Here is an 18,322-nt window from a genome sequence, read left to right as displayed (position 1 = left end):
TAATGATTACTAAATACATCTACTTTCGGAAGACCCAATAAATTGCGTTTGCTTTCGCGCAGAAACACACAGCATCACCCTGTCATGGCTGCATCAACACTACTGTGGTTACTGAAACCACGCCTTCTTTTTTTGCGTTTGGGCGGCATTACGCAAATATTTCCGCATCGTGACGTAGACATGTGGGGGCGTGTTTGAATGAGCCAGTTTAGGGGGGCATGGATGAGTCTTAACTTTGATAAAGAATATCTCTTTCAGCTTGTAACACTCCAAAGAGAAAGGAAAACTTGAAATCACATCATAATAATCGTATCTTTAATCTTTCTAAATACTAAATTTTTTCTGGAGTGAAATATTACAATAGTGGACAATTTTGCTTAATATTTATTAGTAACAACAACAACAACAACAATAACAATTATTATTATTGTTATGATGATGATGATGATGATGATGATGATGATTACTATCATTATTATTGATATATAATCACAACATTTGGCAGCCCTACAAATAAGAAAAACAAGCCTGGAACTTTTCAGAAAAAAATAAATAATGCAATTTTTCACCCAAATCATGTAGCTCTATCCAATATGTAACCATATATTGTAATGCCCTAGCAAGTGCATAGCAAGTGCTTGCAACTCCTGGGCAACTACCTGCAATGTCCTGACATAAAGATCTGAAACTCTTTCTAACCTCTTCAAGCAATGAAATTCATGTTCTTTTCAAGTACAGTCTTCCCGACAGTACTTTCTGATAAACTGCAAACCGTTATTTTTAGTGTGATAGTATCCTGCAGGTCCAATCCCAAAGGAATTTAAACCCATTCCTGGATGGGAGAAACAATCTTATCGTAAGATTTTGGGTTACGTTAACCATGAAAATTTACAATGTATAATGTTACAGTTAGGTGTTTAAGGCTTAGACAAGTGCTATTGTCCCACAAACGAACATGAGGGTCACCAACATGATATTTGATTACATCACATGTCTTCCGTGCATAGTGTGAGTCACAGCAGACGGATCACAGAGCAGCCTACAATTAAAAAGCAACACAGTCAGTTGTGTCTGTCTCTATGACAACTATAATGTGGGTACGTGATGGATTGGTGTTGAAAGCCAGACACTCTCCAAATCCTGCAACTCGTATTTCCCCCTTATCCCACTGTACCACAGCGAAACCAAACTGGGCTAGAGTGACTGTCACGGCTCTTAGTGGTTTTCTTCAGCAATGGGCTGAATGGAGTGGATCACAAAGCCTAAATGTACTCACCCCGAAATTCTTTTTCCCTTCTTCACTTAGGATTAAAAGGAAGTTTGAAATACCTGAGCAGTCATATACTGTTAGTGAACGTCTTGATGCTGCAATTTCTGACTGGAAATTATGAATCTACAGTGAAATATTACAATAGCAGTATTTCTGATTTTGTTTATTTTTTTCATATTAATAGTCATTATTATAAGTTGTACTATTATTATTGTCATATTGATATATAATCAAAAAAAATTTGTCCAAAATGTGCAGCCTACAAACAAGCAATGCCACACAAGAGTGGCGTTTATATGAACATGTAAATATGTGCTGCGCGTTTTCCTCTCAATATCAAAATAAACATTAAAAATGACTGTGGTGAGAAAACAGCAGTTAAGAAAGCATCTGATCATAACGATGTGGATATGGATGAATCAGTTATGCAATTCTGCACTCCAGTCAAGTCATGTTCATTTACTGTCTATAGCACTTTATAGTAGGGGTGGGCGATATGAGCTAAAATTCATATCACGATATTTTCCACTGTCCAGACGATATCGATATTATATCACGATATGACAAAAAATAATTGGAATCACATTTTAGTAGACCTTTGCTAAATATGTATTTTAACCTTAACTTGAAAAAAAAAACATGATTTCAAGATCTAAGGCAAAAATAGAATGGTCTGACTTTAGATGTGTGAAATTATGCTACATAACTGAACTGAAAGAACATGCAAATTCACTCTATGACATCAGATGTCGCTTATGGCCTCAATTTAGCGTTCCTTTGGTTATCGCTGTAAATAAAGCTGCTCTGCACGCAGGGAAAAATCTTTGTCTGTCCATCCAATGAAATCCATGAATATGTAACGGTATAGCAAAATCGATATCACGGCACAACATAATACCGGTATAGCGCCAACCCCTACTTCATAGATAGATTGCTATAAAGCAAGATGCTTTACAAAATAAACATGAAAAACCATGTCAGCATCACTTTCAATTGGAATTACAACTTCAATCCCTACTATAAAGCAGCTCTGCAGTGTGCTCATGTTTTCACTCGTGAACGTCTGATCTCGACGGACAGAAGAAATGAACCAGAGAATATATTGCATAATAGCCAAGGATCAATGGTAGTTTGAAGGTGTTTTGGAAAGTTTGCACTGACAAGGTTTTTCAAACTCTCATAATGAACTTCGTTTTGGCTGGATTACACAGTTCGTTCTTGAAGTATATCGGGGCCTTAAGAGTTAAACTCAGCAGATGGAGACAGGTGGAAATTGTTCCCTTCTTCCAGCTTTAATGAACGTTGGTGCCAGTGTTGATGTGCTGTGATTAAGATCCAGTAACTAGAGCTGCCAGTATGCCTGCTGTCAGCCTGACCTCAACTCTTACTTACCCGGTAGAAGGCCGTTGTCAGGGGCAGCAATGCAGCGGCTACAGTGTATTCCTCTGAGCTGGAGCAGTCCTGCGGGTAAACAGAGACAGGGAGATGTTAGACGATATCACTGAAGTATATAAACTGTTGATAAAAAGAGCTTTGGCCAATTGTGCACAAAACATGACATCACTTGCTATTTTCCTATGTTATATAAGTGTCATTACCAAGACATGACAATATGTCATAGTATTGGTTGCATGTCCAGGCATTGCATTTTTGTTTTAATGAAATAATGGATAAACATATTGTATATTGTATTGGAAAAACAAAGAAATCGTGCTTATTTTTGGCTTGCTTCCATTCAGTTGGTTTCCAATGATTTGGAGCGGTTTTCATGCATATGCTTTTAATATTTTATATAATCATGTAAATGATTTTTTCCAATTATCAATTTAGAATACATTTTATATTTTAAATTCTTAACTGACATGACTCTGTCGTATTTAAACTGAACAAAGCTATTAAACAAAACTTGTTGCATAAAAAGATCAACTGGTGTGGGAGTGACATTATATTTTAATAGGATCTTGGAAATAGTCAAATCCAGATGACTCTGCTTTTTAATCAAAAAATAGCTCTTGGTTTTATAGCTTTATGAAAAGTCTCTGATTCCCAATTTGTAGTGTATGATGTGGCACTCTGTTAAACTAAATCTTTATCTACAATAAAAACACATTTATTTTTCAACGATTTGTCACTTATACGTTCTATATTGTCTTAAATAAGCTGCTGGAAGCAACACCAGGATTTCTATACAAAACCCAGTCACCATCTCTGTTCTCCATCCTGGCATAAACATCTGAATGTAAAGACAAAGGCAAATCTAAAACATCAGTTCCCGCACAGATCTTGCGTGCCTGACCCCCCATGGATGGTGCAGCATGCGCTATTTTTCTTTCAGTTCTTTCTCAGGTTTGGAATGAATTGTGTCGTTTGCCAGAGGAGCTGGAATGTTCCATCATTCTAAGCTTCTGTACACAATTAAATCCCTGGAAATGAACTTGGAGCAAAGTCTGTAATCCTTTACCATCAAATGATCCTAATTATTCTGCGGGGAGACCTTATCCTGCTCCGATTAGATTTTCCTGAAGAAAATATAAGTGGTGTTTGTGGTGGTTGATTATTGGTTGTTTATAGATACAACAGATATGTCCCAGGATGACCCAGGTCTAAGAAAATAAAACCTCTTTAAGAAGTTTGGCATAATCTTTCATTATAATTTTTAAGAAAACAGCTTTATTGCTTTTATTAAAAACGTTGTTTTGCCAAAATAATAATAATAATGTTGCGCAACAGGCAGATAGAAAATAACACAGGAAAACAGGAAATGGTATCACAGAGAAGTCACTATATCTCTTAAAATATCAGATAATATGTTACATCACATCACTTGCTCAACAATGGATCCTCTGCAGTGAATGGGTGCCGTCAAAATGAGAGTCCGAACAGCTGATGAAAACATCACAATAATCCAGAAGTAATCCACATGACTCCAGTCCATCAATTATTATTTGGACTCTCATTCTGACGGCATTTCATTGCAGTGGATCCACTGGTGAGAAAATCCGTTCCAACAAAGAAACAGACGTCTTAGAAGTCGACCAATTTTACAGATACCGATAGACCACACTGGCCGATACCGATTAATCAACCGATAGTTTTTAAAATGGATACTGAATGAAAACTAAAATAATGCATTACCATTAAAAAAAAAAAAACACACACCGTGCTGAACCATACTTTGCAAATATAAAAAAATATTAATATTAATTATTATATTGATCATTAAAATTTAGTTAACAAGAAGAATTAAATTTTTTTTAAATGTATTTGTAATAGTAAATGTTGAAATTAACACATTAGGTACAACAGGGCTAAATGCGCCCCGAGGGAAAAGGTGCCTTTGATATTATTTTCATCTAAACCACTAGATGGCACAAAAATGTGGCGTAGCACTTTCCAAAACATTCGCTTTTCAAGATGCACGTGTATATTTGTCTGATCCTTGACGCGATCGCGCACAGCAGTGCAAAGTTGATTCTGTGCTCACCTGACCTAATATTTTGTTTTTTAAAATGTTGTAGATTTACGTAGCAAATGACAATCGCTAAAATTAATGCATATATTTTGAGACAAAGTTTTGTTTAAAGGGGACCTATTATACCCCTTTTTACAAGATGTAAAATAAGTCTCTGATGTCCCCAGAGCGTATATGTGAAGTTTTAGCTCAATATACCCCACAGATAAATTTACAGCTTGTTAAAATTGCCACTTTTAGGGTGTGAGCCAAAACGCACTGTTTTGAGTGTGTTGCTTTAAATGCGAGTGAGCTGTTGCTCCAGGAGAAGAGGGCGGAGCTTCAAGAGCTCCAGCTCCACATTAGCAGTGCTAGCCTTTGCAAACAAACATTCCACTATTAGTACAAGCCTGTTATCTTTACAGAAAACTACTCGGTTTCAAAGTCAGTAATCTGATTATACTGTGCATAATAAATTCACGTTTCTGAATTACAAAGACGGGGAGCGCGATCTCATGCGATCGCAAACTTTATAAGTCCCACTTCTGATTATGAGCTTGACAACTTAAAGCGATCGACTCGCATTGCTTTCATACGCAACTTTTAACTACCACATTCCTACTCACGATCATTCTGGCAGCACTTGAAGGCAGCATCAGTGAAAACAGGCAGAGACAATGATAGCTTTAGTAATAAGCCTTACAGAGTGACAAGAAGCTCTTTCAGAAAGGCAATTTGGAAAACAAACGTGTGATACTTACTTTGCAGCTGCAGTTCGCACGCGAAGCTTTGGTATTTATTCCTAAACATATAGGGGACGTTACCGGGATATTTCCTTTGAAAATGAAATTTAACCACAGTGTCCTCGGCTCAGATGGGGGGAGATTATGGCGACTCCTGTGTTCATTAGTGCATCCCAAAACACACTTGTAAAGCCTCTTTGGCGCTGACAGTGTATATATCTCCAGTAATGGCGGACCGCAGCTTCTCACTCAGGGCTGTGTGTATGCTAATAGGGCAGAGAGCGTCACAAATGGGTGGGACTATTTCCCCTCGGTGACGTGAACAGAGGGAGAGAATCTGAAACCGGTCATTTGGAAAGACTGTTTATGATTTATTGGTTTTATAAAAAAATTAGGTTTACTTAAAATATAGGCTGGTTGTTTTCACACACTGCGGCCACACAACTGTGTTCAAACAGCTTATAAAAGTGATTTTTGCATAATAGGTCCCCTTTAAGATAATTAAAGCAACAGTTTTTAAATAACGAAAGAATATGTAAAAGTATGGTATTTGTGGTAAAAAGCGCCTCTGCTGTTGGGGCTAAAGGCGCACAGTAATTAACATGATAATTAATAGATGGCTGACTTTTCCATTTGTTGACATGACATGGTTAGATTCAGATGGTAAATATCATATATTATGTTGGGTGTCCATATTAGAGATAATCATGTTTAGTCACTTTTAAAAACATGATATTAATCATATCATATAATAAAATATAATTTGTTGTTACTACTGTAAATATATATTCAACTATTATTGGATCTCCTTCGATACTTTCAGGATCTTTACTTATTAAAATGTTTTTGTTTCTGTATTTTAAAATATATTTTTTTATATTAACATTTTAATGACAGTATATTTATTGAACAAAAATTCATTCTTATATTTTTCAAAATAAGCAGAAAATAGTACAAACTTTGCTAAAGTGATTGTTTTGAACAAATATTAACTTAAGACATTATTAAAAAAAAACATTATTTTAGCCTTTGTATCAGTCCCGTGTGCCTTTTACCCCATGTGCGGGCTAATCTTAATGTTACAAATGGTTAAGTGTTACCATTTGTGACCCTGGACCACAAAACCTGTCATGAGTAGCATAGGTATATTTGTAGCAATAGCCAGCAATTCATTGTATGGGTCAAAATTATCAATTTTACTTTTATGCCAAAAAAAAAATCATTACGATATTAAGTAACGATGTTCCATGAAGATATTTTGTAAATTTCCTACCATAAATATATCAAAACTTAATTTTTGATTAGTAATATGCATAGCTAGTAACTTAATTTGAAGAACTTTAAAAGCGATTTTCTCAATATTTTGATTTTTGCACCCTCAGATTCCAGATTTTCAAATAGTTGCATCTCAGCCAAATATTGTTCGATCATAAACCATACATCAATGGAAAGCTTAATTATTAAGCTTCATTTATTCATTATTTATTTAAAAAAACTGACCCTTATGACTGGTTTTGTGGCCCAGGGTCACATTTTATTTCAACAGTCATACTAAAAGATGGCCATATTTAAAAATCTACACAAAGGCCAGAGCACTGAAATTACATATATATGGATATTGTATATATACTTTCACACTTTATTTGCTTTTATTTTAGAATACTTGATGATTATCTCATCAAAACAGCAAAATATGGCTGTCACATGAAGCAAAAGCGCAGTGCTGCATCTATAACAGATATTACACACACTGGATGCGTCATGTTCAACTCGAGCGGCGGTCTAAAACAGTTGATTTAATCACCAAACTGGAAAAAGTTTACAAAAATGAATAAAGTAGCATAGATAAGTTTGTAGTTTGGTGTTTAAAAAAAAACAAAAAAAACATAGCAAACAGAGATTTAAATTTTTTTTTTTTTAAGTTTAATTAAAAGTTTTTCAAGACCACATGAAACCAATTTTAAAGTCCCCCTGTAGTCAAATATTTTATCCCTTAAAACTTATCTTTGATCATCAAAATGACATATTTAAATGTTTTTTCTTGTGAAAATAATTTTCTCATGCCTTAAAATAGCTTGAATGTAACTCAACACCCTTGCCTCATTTACTATACGCTGATCTATGAATATGCAAATTAGCCCCACCTCCACTCAGTCACACCAGCCAGCGCCTCCTGATCCACTGAACTGTAGTAAATGCGAAACAATGGCATACACGGATAATGACTGATAAAACTATGTTTTTGCTAGCGGACAACTACAGTGAATACTGTAACATTCGTTAAAGTTACTTACTTGATGACATTGTGTCCTCAAAATGCCTTTAAGACTGAATGCAGCCGTTTGTGATTCTAATTCGTGCCCGCGAACATACGCCGATGCGGGAGAGGTGGGTCTGACTCCGGGCTACTTTTAAACTGTTCCAGCGGGTTATAATGCAAGTTAGCGGTTCTAAATTCACATTAAACCACGGCTTCATGGGTTTTTTGCTCTAATTTATGTTTGGTTTTGTGCTGGTATTGGTATATTTTGCATGCTAGTGATAGGAATCGATCCCTTGAAGTGATTGGTTATTGGTTTGTGAATTAGCAAACCGAGGGATGTTTCAAGCCGCATTTCTGGGAGTGCCTTTGGGAAACTACAGTTTTAAGGAGAAAATACTCAGCAATGGTGTTGATTAATGGATAAGCACATGGTTTGTCTAAAAGCATATTAAAAACACCACATAGACAAATAAACAACATAAAAAACTACAGGGGGACTTTAATTCTGGAGACTCTTACTGTATATGTCAAAGACCCATATGACACATCCTCAAGGTGTACAAGTACTGTATGTACAGTAATCACACACATACACTTAACTGCCAGTAATGAGACATGCCACTCATGATGTAAAATAATACCAAGAGGTCAAGACTGGTCAGTAGAGTGCTGTTTGTCTGCTGCAGGAGAGCACATCCAGGAAGGAGGGAGGATGTTGAGTGACTGTGATTCATCACAAACTATACGTGCTGCTGCACAAGTGTGAGCGGTCTGAGTGGTGTCTATGGAAGTGCACGTGGAATGAGACACGTCGTTCCCTATAGTTCAGTCTGCTATGGGATCTGCAGTCACATGATGTGACTCATTTGCATCCTGTTTCACTCAAATAGTTGCACTCGCAGCTGCTGTGAGGCAGCACGTGTCTCCTTCCTCTAAACCAAAAGCTTTATTTTGAATGCTTTCTAGGAATGGCTTCACGACAAAGTGGCTTTTCTCTAAAACAGAAGTTGTGATCAATTTAAATGTATAAAAACCATGCTTTTACTATTCCTCACAGTTTAAAACTTCAACTTGGGCAAAATGTATAAAGATGATACACTACTGGTCAAAAGTAATGAAGATTTCTGAAATAAGACATGCTCACAAAGGCTGCATTTATATTATCAAAAAATACAGTAAAACTGTATTTTATATATTGTGAAATATATAAACTTAAAGGAACTGTTTTCTATTTTAATTAATTTTAAAGTGTAATTTATTCCTGTGATGCAAAGCTGAATTACTGTATCTAATGTGCTGATTTGCTGCTCAATATTTCTAGTGGAAACCATGATACACTACCACTCAAAAATGTTGGGGTAAATCAGATAAAAAAAAATCAATAAAAAACAGAGAGATATTAATATTAGTACTTAGCAAGGACACACTAAATCAATTATTAATAATTGTTTCCACCAAAAAAAATAAAAGAATTTAGCAAAAACTGTTCTCAACAATTATTAATAATTAAGCACCAACAATAATTCTGCATCAAATCAGCATTTTATACTAATTTCTGAAGGATCGTGTGGCGCTGGTGACTGCAGTAATGATGCTGAAAATACAGCTTTACCATGACAAGAATGAATTCCATTTAAAAATAAAATATATTAAAATAGAAAAGATTATTTTAAATTGTAATGTATAATATGTATTTTTGATTAAACAACTGCACCCTCAATGAGCATAAGAGACATTTTCAAAAACAATCATAATTATTAACATATCAAATGTTGCTTGTTTTCTTTTCAAAGCAATCAAATTTATGCTTGCCAAGTGATAAAACAAATCCCACACACTGATGCTGAAAGAGAGACCACACTTACAGTAAGGAATCCCCTAATAATCAGCCAGAACACACAAGCAGCGCCCTAACAACCACCCAGAAAATCTTAGCAACCACACAGCAACCATCAACAATCTAAAAGTGTGATTGCTTTTATATGGGCAAGCAAGCATTATACATTTTCTGCAAAGAATTTAACTACTTTTATTGCAAAAACGTATCCTATCTTAGTTGTTTGTCAAGTCAGTGAGGCTGAGCCAAACAGAAATCCTCCTCCTGTTTACCTGGCCTCATGGGAAGGCATCCTGGGGAAGCTGCACTTGTTCAACATGGGAATGATGCACTTCACAGCTTCCCAGCTCATTTATTTTTGCAGCTTTCACAGAGCATTGTGTAAGTGCATCTGACCGCAAAGTCAGATATCATTCACAGAATGCTCTTTTTCCAAGAAAAAGAACTGAGCACAATGGATCTCCTGCTCTAGAGTTCACAAGCAGCGGTGGCAAAACAACTGCAGACAAATGAGGAAAAGAAATTAAATCAGCAGGTGGTTCACCTAGACCTAGACTTTAAAAAAGATGGTGTGAGACCCCAGTGTGCCTTGCAAAAGTTTATCTGTCAGTCACAGAACTCATCTGAATACGCAGATAACAAGTTTACTTTAAAGGGATATTTCACCCTGAAATGAAAACTGACATTGTGTATCCATCTTCATGTTATTTCCCGTTATTTTATTTTTTAGTTCTTATAATAACTAGAACTAAAGCGGTTTTGTGTCATGCGTTTTGTGTCTAATTTATTCATATTTAGCTTAGAAACATACAGTAAAATAGGGCTATATCATTTCCTGAAAAGACAGTGAACTTATTTTAAATATTATGATTATTCTAATATTTACAATTATTTAAAAAGTTTCTCTTTGACAAACTTTACTAGTTAATATAATATAATATTTTAAAATATTGTGAAGTCCATAATACATACCTGCAAACTCACAAGAGGTAAAAAAAAAGTGACATAGTTTGGAATATGTCACGCTGGAATCATGCACAAAATAACAAAATAATATTTCTCTTCTTAGTGAACTACGTAGTTGATATAATATAATAAAATAATGGAATTTGGTATAATAAAAAATAAATATTCAAATGTTTATGATAATGTTTCTCTTTTTAATAAACTTTAATTAAAATATAATATAACTTTTACAGTGGTGTGAAAAAGTGTTGGCCCCCTTCCTGATTTTTTTTTTTTTTTTTTTGAATGTTTGTCACACTTTAATGTTTCAGATCATCAATTTTTTTTTTTAAATATTAATCAAAGATAACACAAGTAAACACAACATGCAGTTTTTTATTATGAAGGGAAAACAAAATCCAAACCCACATGGCCCTGTGTGAAAAAGTGCTTGCCCCCTAAACCTAATAACTGGTTGGACCACCCTTAGCAGCAACAACTGCAATCAAGCGTTTGCCATAACTTGCGATGAGTCCGTTACAGCGCTGTGGAGGAGTTTTGGCCACTCATCTTGGCAGAATTGTTGTAATTCAGCCACATTGGAGGGTTTTCGAGGTCTTTTTAAGGTCATGCCACAGCATCTCAATAGGATTCAGGTCAGGACTTTGACTAGGCCACTCCAAAGTCTTCATTTTGTTTTTCTTCAGCCATTCAGAGTGGACGTGCAAAGCTCTGATCCGCTTCCCTTCACCCCAGCACAGCATAAAACAAATGTGCGTGTGACTGACAGGCTGAGTAAGTGTTTGCAAGGGCCCCCCGCCGATAAAGCAGGCCAGAGTTGGCCCATAACCCTGCGGCACAGGAAATGACTGGGATGCCATAGTGCATCTCCACTTCATCGCATGCCAGACCTCTGCTGGGCTTGCACAACATTCAGCTCCAGAACCCGCCGCAGCTGGACGAAACACACAGCAGAAAAAACAAGACTCTGTAAATTAGCCTTATTAATGGGCTTGTTATGAGCTTGTTTTAAAAATGATGAGGTATTTAATCGTATTTATTGTCTGGCGAGATAAGTACAGTTCAAGAGCACTGACTCGGGCTCCATTCTTACATCTGAAATCAAACCGGGAGGTGTCCTTTATGTCAACAGTCGTCAACAGCAAACACTCAAAGAATGCACAACAAATATGTGTTAACAGCTCTCTGATTTTCCGAGAAGTTGCGTAAAATCTGGCTAGCTCTGCTGGGATCACCAGCTTTGCGAAGGAGGGATGTGGTACCATGGCTCCGTCTTCTTCCACATCTGTCACACACTGCAGTACGCAAAGCTGCCGACCTCAAACAGATGGAGCCAGAGTCCAGACACCAGAGGTCATGCGCATGTACGGATGACAATTATATTGTCTACATATAATAACAAACACTTGGGGAAAAACAATAAATGTCATCTAGCTTTTAAACAAAAGCAATGTGATGATTCAAGGAATGTTTGTCAGCGTTGGGGTGTGTGATTTATTCCTATGACCCTCGCTGCTATCAGAAATCCTAATCGAATGCACACAGGTTTAAGTATTTGCATATTTTCCTTCCTTTCCTTTTGTGACTTAATCTGATTAATTTATCAAATAAATATTTGCTTATTCTGATGCTTTTGTTCTCGATTATTATAAAGAATACATGATCTAATTAATTGTATTTTTACTTAGTTTACCAAATAAATGCAGAATCGTAAGGTATATATATACAGTTGTATATTATACACGGTACCCAATTTATACTGTTAAAAATTGATATTATAAATATGTCTAAAATACAATATGGAAAATTAAAAAATATATATATATATTAAGTTAACTGATATTAAGTTACATAATTTTTCTACTTATTATATTATACTGTATACGTATTTACTCTTATTTATTCTAATTTTTAAATCTTTTTTCCATGAATGTTTCCATGAACCCCTTAGCACTCACAGTTTACATCAAATTGTAAGAAAGTTTGAAAACCCTTGGCGTGAAGGACACATGAAAACCCTCTTGTCACTAGGACAATAATAGCCCTAAATAAATATAAATTTTACACCATATCTATATTGTAAGAAAGTAAAATGCACGACAAAACTAGATTAAACTAGGTTGTGTAATGTGGTGAACAACTAGACAGCTTTATTATTGCTGTGTTCACTTTGCAGTTTAGAACATTTAGTTCATAAAGGGAACATTCTAGTTTGTTGCATCACTTGCCGTTTACATATAAATCAAACATAGCAACTTCATAAAAAAAAAAAAAAAACGATGTGACAATTTCACTGAGTCAGAAAAAAAGAAATCAAAAACAAGAATAGATTTATGGTAAAAATGTCCGTTTCTGTGCAATTACATCTCCAGCTATTCTTAGTGTAGATGTAATAACAAAAAACATCAACTCAAGTAATCACCGGCGTCTCTGCTGTCTGTCGATGAGAGCATCCACAAAGTAATATGTAAGCAATTAGGGTGTCCAGGGAATCTGCTATTTTTATTTGTCTTACAGCTCAACTGAGACACATCCATTGACCTCGGCGCCACACATGAGACCAAGTCATGACAAACTATCCCGAAAATGTGAAGAGCTTTTATAACGCTTGTTGTCTTTGCAGAATATAGCAGTGCTATATTATCACAGCAAAATGATTAAAACATTCTTGTGATGCTTTCCCTGATCTTGTGAGCAAGATGATCCAATATTTAGGCTATAAACTCACATTATTTGCTGCTATTCAAGTTTTGTTCTTCGAAAACAGCGCATACCTGTCAGGAACCTAAAATAAATGTGAGCTCCCCGATAAATCTCAAATACCAAACTCTCCAAGGAGAATGAATCTTTCCACTGACGATACCTAAATGTCAGTGAAAAAGAAGTAGTACAGCTCTGCAGCCATATCTGAGGTGGAAGATTTATGTCCTACATAAAACAAAACAAAAAAAGTTTCCAACAGGTACGGTAGTAACTGATCTCCATTCAAAGAGGAGGAGAATATTCCTTCTAGAAACTGTTGTAAAGGCATGTTCACCACAAGAGCTATAACTATAATGATAACTATATTAATGTCCACACCAATGGATGACAACATTCTCTTCATCATAAGCGTTCGCCACAGTCATGTCACTGTCGCTTTAAATGCTCAAGCTCTTTAAAGCAGGATGGATTTTGATTGGCTGTTGATTTTAATCATCTGAAAAAAAATTCTAAAAGCAAAATGTCATTCCTCTGTGCCATGATGGTTATAGTTTAGGAATGTGCAACAGCGATCGAGTACTCTGCCGTGACAGCGATGATCGATCATGAAAACGATGATCGTTGGGGGAAAAAAAATAAAATAAATACAATTCTGATTGGTTCTAGCAGCACTTTGGGCGGCACCCTGAGCTCTGATTGTTTAGCTTGCAACAGCATGTGGTTCAAGTATAGTTGTGAGAAGAGAGAAAAGCTTTGAAGTCACGTGGTGATGTCTGGGTTAGCTACATACATATCTGATTAATCTAATATAGGATGAATGAATAAATGAATGAATGAAGCATTTATATAGCGCCTTATTGTGTATTGCTGTACACCCAAAGCGCTTTACAATCATGTGGGGGGTCTCTCCTCAACCACCACCAGTGTGCAGCATCCAGTTGGATGATGCGACGGCAGCCACAGCACAACGGCGCCAGTGCGCTCACCACACACCAGCTACAGGTGGAGAGGAGAGAGTGATAGAGCCAATCAAGTGGATGGGGATTATTAGGAGGCCATGATAGACAAGGGCCAGTAGAGGGAATTTGGCCAGGATGCGTTGGGATATTAACATTTATTTACATGCTGAATGCGCTGCATATTTCCAGTGTTTAGTTCAATGCCCGAAATTGAGTTATTTGAGACGGTCATGTTGCTTTTAGATGTTTCTGTTAAAATAAAAATACTGATATTCTTTTAAAATAAAAAAATATTTAAAAAATACTGACCCTATAATAATGCAGCAGTGCTTTTTTTTCCATCATATTTGTTCAACAGTCGGCATACTTCAATTAAAATTGCTTTCGTACTTCCTATGGGTTCGAAAACAGGCAGACGATATTAAGAATCACTTGATAATGTAGATGAAAATATAGCACAAATCTGCCATAAACATTAATGACATAAGCATTATAATGAGAACTTTATGGGATATGAAATCTATAGTAAATTCTGTCCTTACCCGTGTTTCAGCGCGTTGTTGAAAGCGCATCGTGGCGGGAGCTCTCTCTCTCTCTCTCTCTCGCTATAGCGCGTAACTTAAAGTTCAGGCCTGTGCATCCTTTTGTGCAGATACAAGTTGTAATGTTACGTTTATCTTATGTATCTAGGTTATCTGATTAACACCATAGGAAGTGTCATAGAATGGGTTTCAGTTTATTGGCATAAAGTCTAACATCTAATAATGTGTTCATGTTTTCATGTCATATTTTTATATTTAACACTCATTTTCATTACAGTCATCAGATATTAAAAAAAAAAAAAAAAAATCATAGGCCAGCCATTTTTGACTGGGAACACCACATTGAACAAGGTAAGGAAATAAAAAAAATCCCCAAAATTTCCAATTAGTTTTGTTAACCCTGGGGGGGGGTTTGTCTGATTTTTAAAACTGTATTAATTGTTATTGGTATTTTTAGGTCAGTGCTGTGCTCAAGTTTAAAAAAAATAATCATTGACTATCAGACAAATGGACTATCCATATGTTCTTCATATAGCTTGTCATCTTTATCCCTGTTCTATGTCATTGTGTTGCCTTTTTGTGCCAAAATACCTTTGTCCTTGACACAGTCTCTGGAGATCTACATGAAATCACTCTTGCTCAGGCTTGTTTCTGTCTCTCATCTCGATTAACAGACTCTGATGACTGATAGCGCGTGCATTTCATCTTTTGAAAGCTGCTCACCATATGCATCTCATCTCCCAATGGAAAACAATACATTACAGACCTACATACAGCTTAGCTATCAGATGACACAACTATACGAAACCATTTCATCTGTTTTGGGTTTGAATTTTTTATATATATAAATGTAGATTTTCTTGAAATTTTGTTTTCAAATATTTCTGATCTAACAACCCTGCTCTGCTCGGCTGCAGATGTTGACATCCACGGCCCAAGCTGGTCTGTATTATTTTGACGAAAGTATGTTCGGAATGTCCAGTGACTCTATAAAAGTCACAAGCTGTTTAAACTGCACAGCATCATTAAAATCCCCCCAGCCACACCGACGTGAAGTAGTAAAACACGAGGAACTACCAGTGGGACCCTACTCTGAGATTAATAGCAATGTGACCGCTTATAAAGGAATGTAATGAACTAACACAACATAAGTCATGAGGTGCTATGACAAGAAAGACAAAGTTACGCAAAAACAACTTAACATACATCAAACATCCCTCTTACAGGAAGCACTAAACTTGTAGATCAGTAAGCTGTACCAAACTTTCACAATAAATAATACTTTTCTGAATTCAAACAGCATTATATGCTACAGGGTAATAAATCAGTACTGCAATAATTCATGCTGACTTAATGCTGGCTGAAAAATTCTGGAAAAATCTGGAACTTTGAAACTAAAAGGTTCATTTCGATTTGCCTTGTCAGACATGTTTGTTTAACACTAAATCTGCTGTTCCCTTTCTAAAAAGACTCCAGGCTTTGCGTTTAATTAATAACCTACTTTACGTCACGGATCCTATCAGGAGGTCCCGTCGGCAGTATTTTAAAGGGACAACAAAGAGCTGCAGATTTCCCCTAAATGGCAATTTGTGGTTTACCCTTAAAGTGGAAGTGAAGCAGTCAGTTAAGTTTACATTATTTAGTAAAGCGATTTCCACTTTAATAAAAAAATATATAACAAACACGATTAATGTAACCTTTTTAAAGAAAAAAATATGTTTTGTTATAGCTTTTGGAGCAAGGGCGCCGCCATCTTGCAGTACCACCACGTGTGACGTCACGGGGTTGGTTCGCTCCGTTGGCCAGTAAAGTAACATATAAGCATTATTTTTAGATATTTTTTACACACACATATATATATATATATGTATTTTGTTTTATTATTTTTTTTAACAGTTATTAAAATAAATTACAATTTATTTAAAATAAAAGTGCATTTAGTATTTGTATTTTAACTTTAATTAAAAAAAAAAAAAAAGTCAAGGTTTTTGGGGATTTCTCCCAAATACTACAGTTTGAAAATAATCAGTATTTTGCAAATGCTTTTTTTTTTTTTTTTTTGCAATGGCAAACACTAAATAACACCGCAGGAATCTCTGCACTGAAAAACTAAAATCCAATGTTTTTAGTGTTGCAGCATTCCTGTATTTTGCGATCTGGAACTCTGGCAGGAGTAATCTTATTACTTGACTAACTGCTCTGGTGCTTTTGCTTTTGCTTTTAGGTCGCTGTGGTAATAAATTCTGGTAATACTGATGCCCACCTGTAGAGCGCAGTTCATCATGCGAACGATATGATCAAACTGCTGGTGGTCCAGGATAGCACGGTTCTGCTGCACGTGGTGGCTGAGCTCTTCGGTCAGGCACTGGCGTGCTGCTTTGCCTTTCAGGGCCCGAAGAGCTGCAGGGAGTGTCTGAAAGAAACAGCAGCGTCAAGACATTACTAAAACATATGCTTTTTAAGTGCTCACCTTCCAACTAAACCAGACTGGGCCGCCCTCATCTGGATGCAGAAGTGGTTCGCTTGTATACGCGCATGCAAAGGGCGCAATCGCTCCGGCTAAATCCAGCCAGTTGACCTCTGACCTATAGTTAAAATTCCAGAACGGTTGTTATTGATGAGATTTTAAGTCTAGACGGAGGCAGCACCCTCCGCTCAGGTTTACTCGGGCTGATGGAGTAGAGGTTGTGTGGAGGTGATGTCTTTACTGGCTCGGAGAAGCCATTAAGCTGCAAGCACAACATTTTTACAACTGTAAAGGGATGCAAGCTTGCATTGTATAACCTACAATTTAAACTAAAATGTGTGCAGGTAGCTGGCTACCATTCCAATACAAACACACTGGAGATAGATCAGAAATGATGGCAGGCTCCAAACATCCTCTGTGAGCAGATTTCCTTTGCTACAGGTAATTTGCACAGAGTTATTTAGCCTAAAAAATGTTAAGATGCTTTAGACAAACAGCAGTCACGGTTAATGTTAGAATAATATTAGTATTAGTGATAAGGGTAGGGAAATTAGAAGAATATGTGTGACTGTTTGTTCACCCCTTTCCTCCTACGTTTGTACGACTTGCAGCTGGAGAGCTTTGCTTATCGTGCTGCGAATGCCATCACTAATGCATGCTAATCTGCATGCTGTCTTTTTCCAGATGTGCAAGTGAATGTGTGGGTTTAATCCTTCTGTCATCACAGAAATGATTGCATCACCTTCTCTGTCTCCAGCGTCTTGTTGTCGAAGATGAAACCGATGCACGTCCGGACCACCTCCAGTCTACGAGCGCTGTTAAAAACTGAGCTGAGCTTGCCCATGATAGACACTGCATAAAAGACAAGAACAGATAGCAATGCATTAGACTGACTTAACCGTGGTAAAGCAGTATTGTTATACACAACACAAAGAGAAGCATTTATACTGTAAATGCCTTAACTGTGATAAAAATCACTGTCACACACCATCTTAAGTGGCTTATTGCTATTATAACAGGTCAAAAGAAAAAAAAAGGCACCAGTGTCAATAACTAACCCCTTTCAAAAATAATCAAATTATTCAGGATGATAAAAGACCTCTGTGTTTTACATTAGGATC

The 18,322-nt window shown here is 36.3% G+C and overlaps 1 protein-coding gene across 1 annotated transcript in view; it reads right to left on the bottom strand.

Annotated features, from left to right (window-relative positions):
* Positions 1-18,322, bottom strand: part of LOC306873989 (myotubularin-related protein 13-like) — a 131,046-nt gene that overhangs the window by 44,049 nt on the left and 68,675 nt on the right. The window contains 3 exon segments of the mRNA XM_079423630.1: positions 2,663-2,731; positions 16,998-17,147; positions 17,944-18,053. Of these exon segments, the coding sequence (XP_079279756.1) occupies positions 2,663-2,731; positions 16,998-17,147; positions 17,944-18,053 (329 nt within the window).

The sequence above is a fragment of the Barbus barbus genome (assembly GCF_936440315.1).
Source record: "Barbus barbus genome assembly, chromosome: 1".
Taxonomy (NCBI): domain Eukaryota; kingdom Metazoa; phylum Chordata; class Actinopteri; order Cypriniformes; family Cyprinidae; genus Barbus; species Barbus barbus.
Note: the sequence above shows the minus strand (reverse complement) of the source record. Positions and strands in the feature narration are given on the sequence as shown.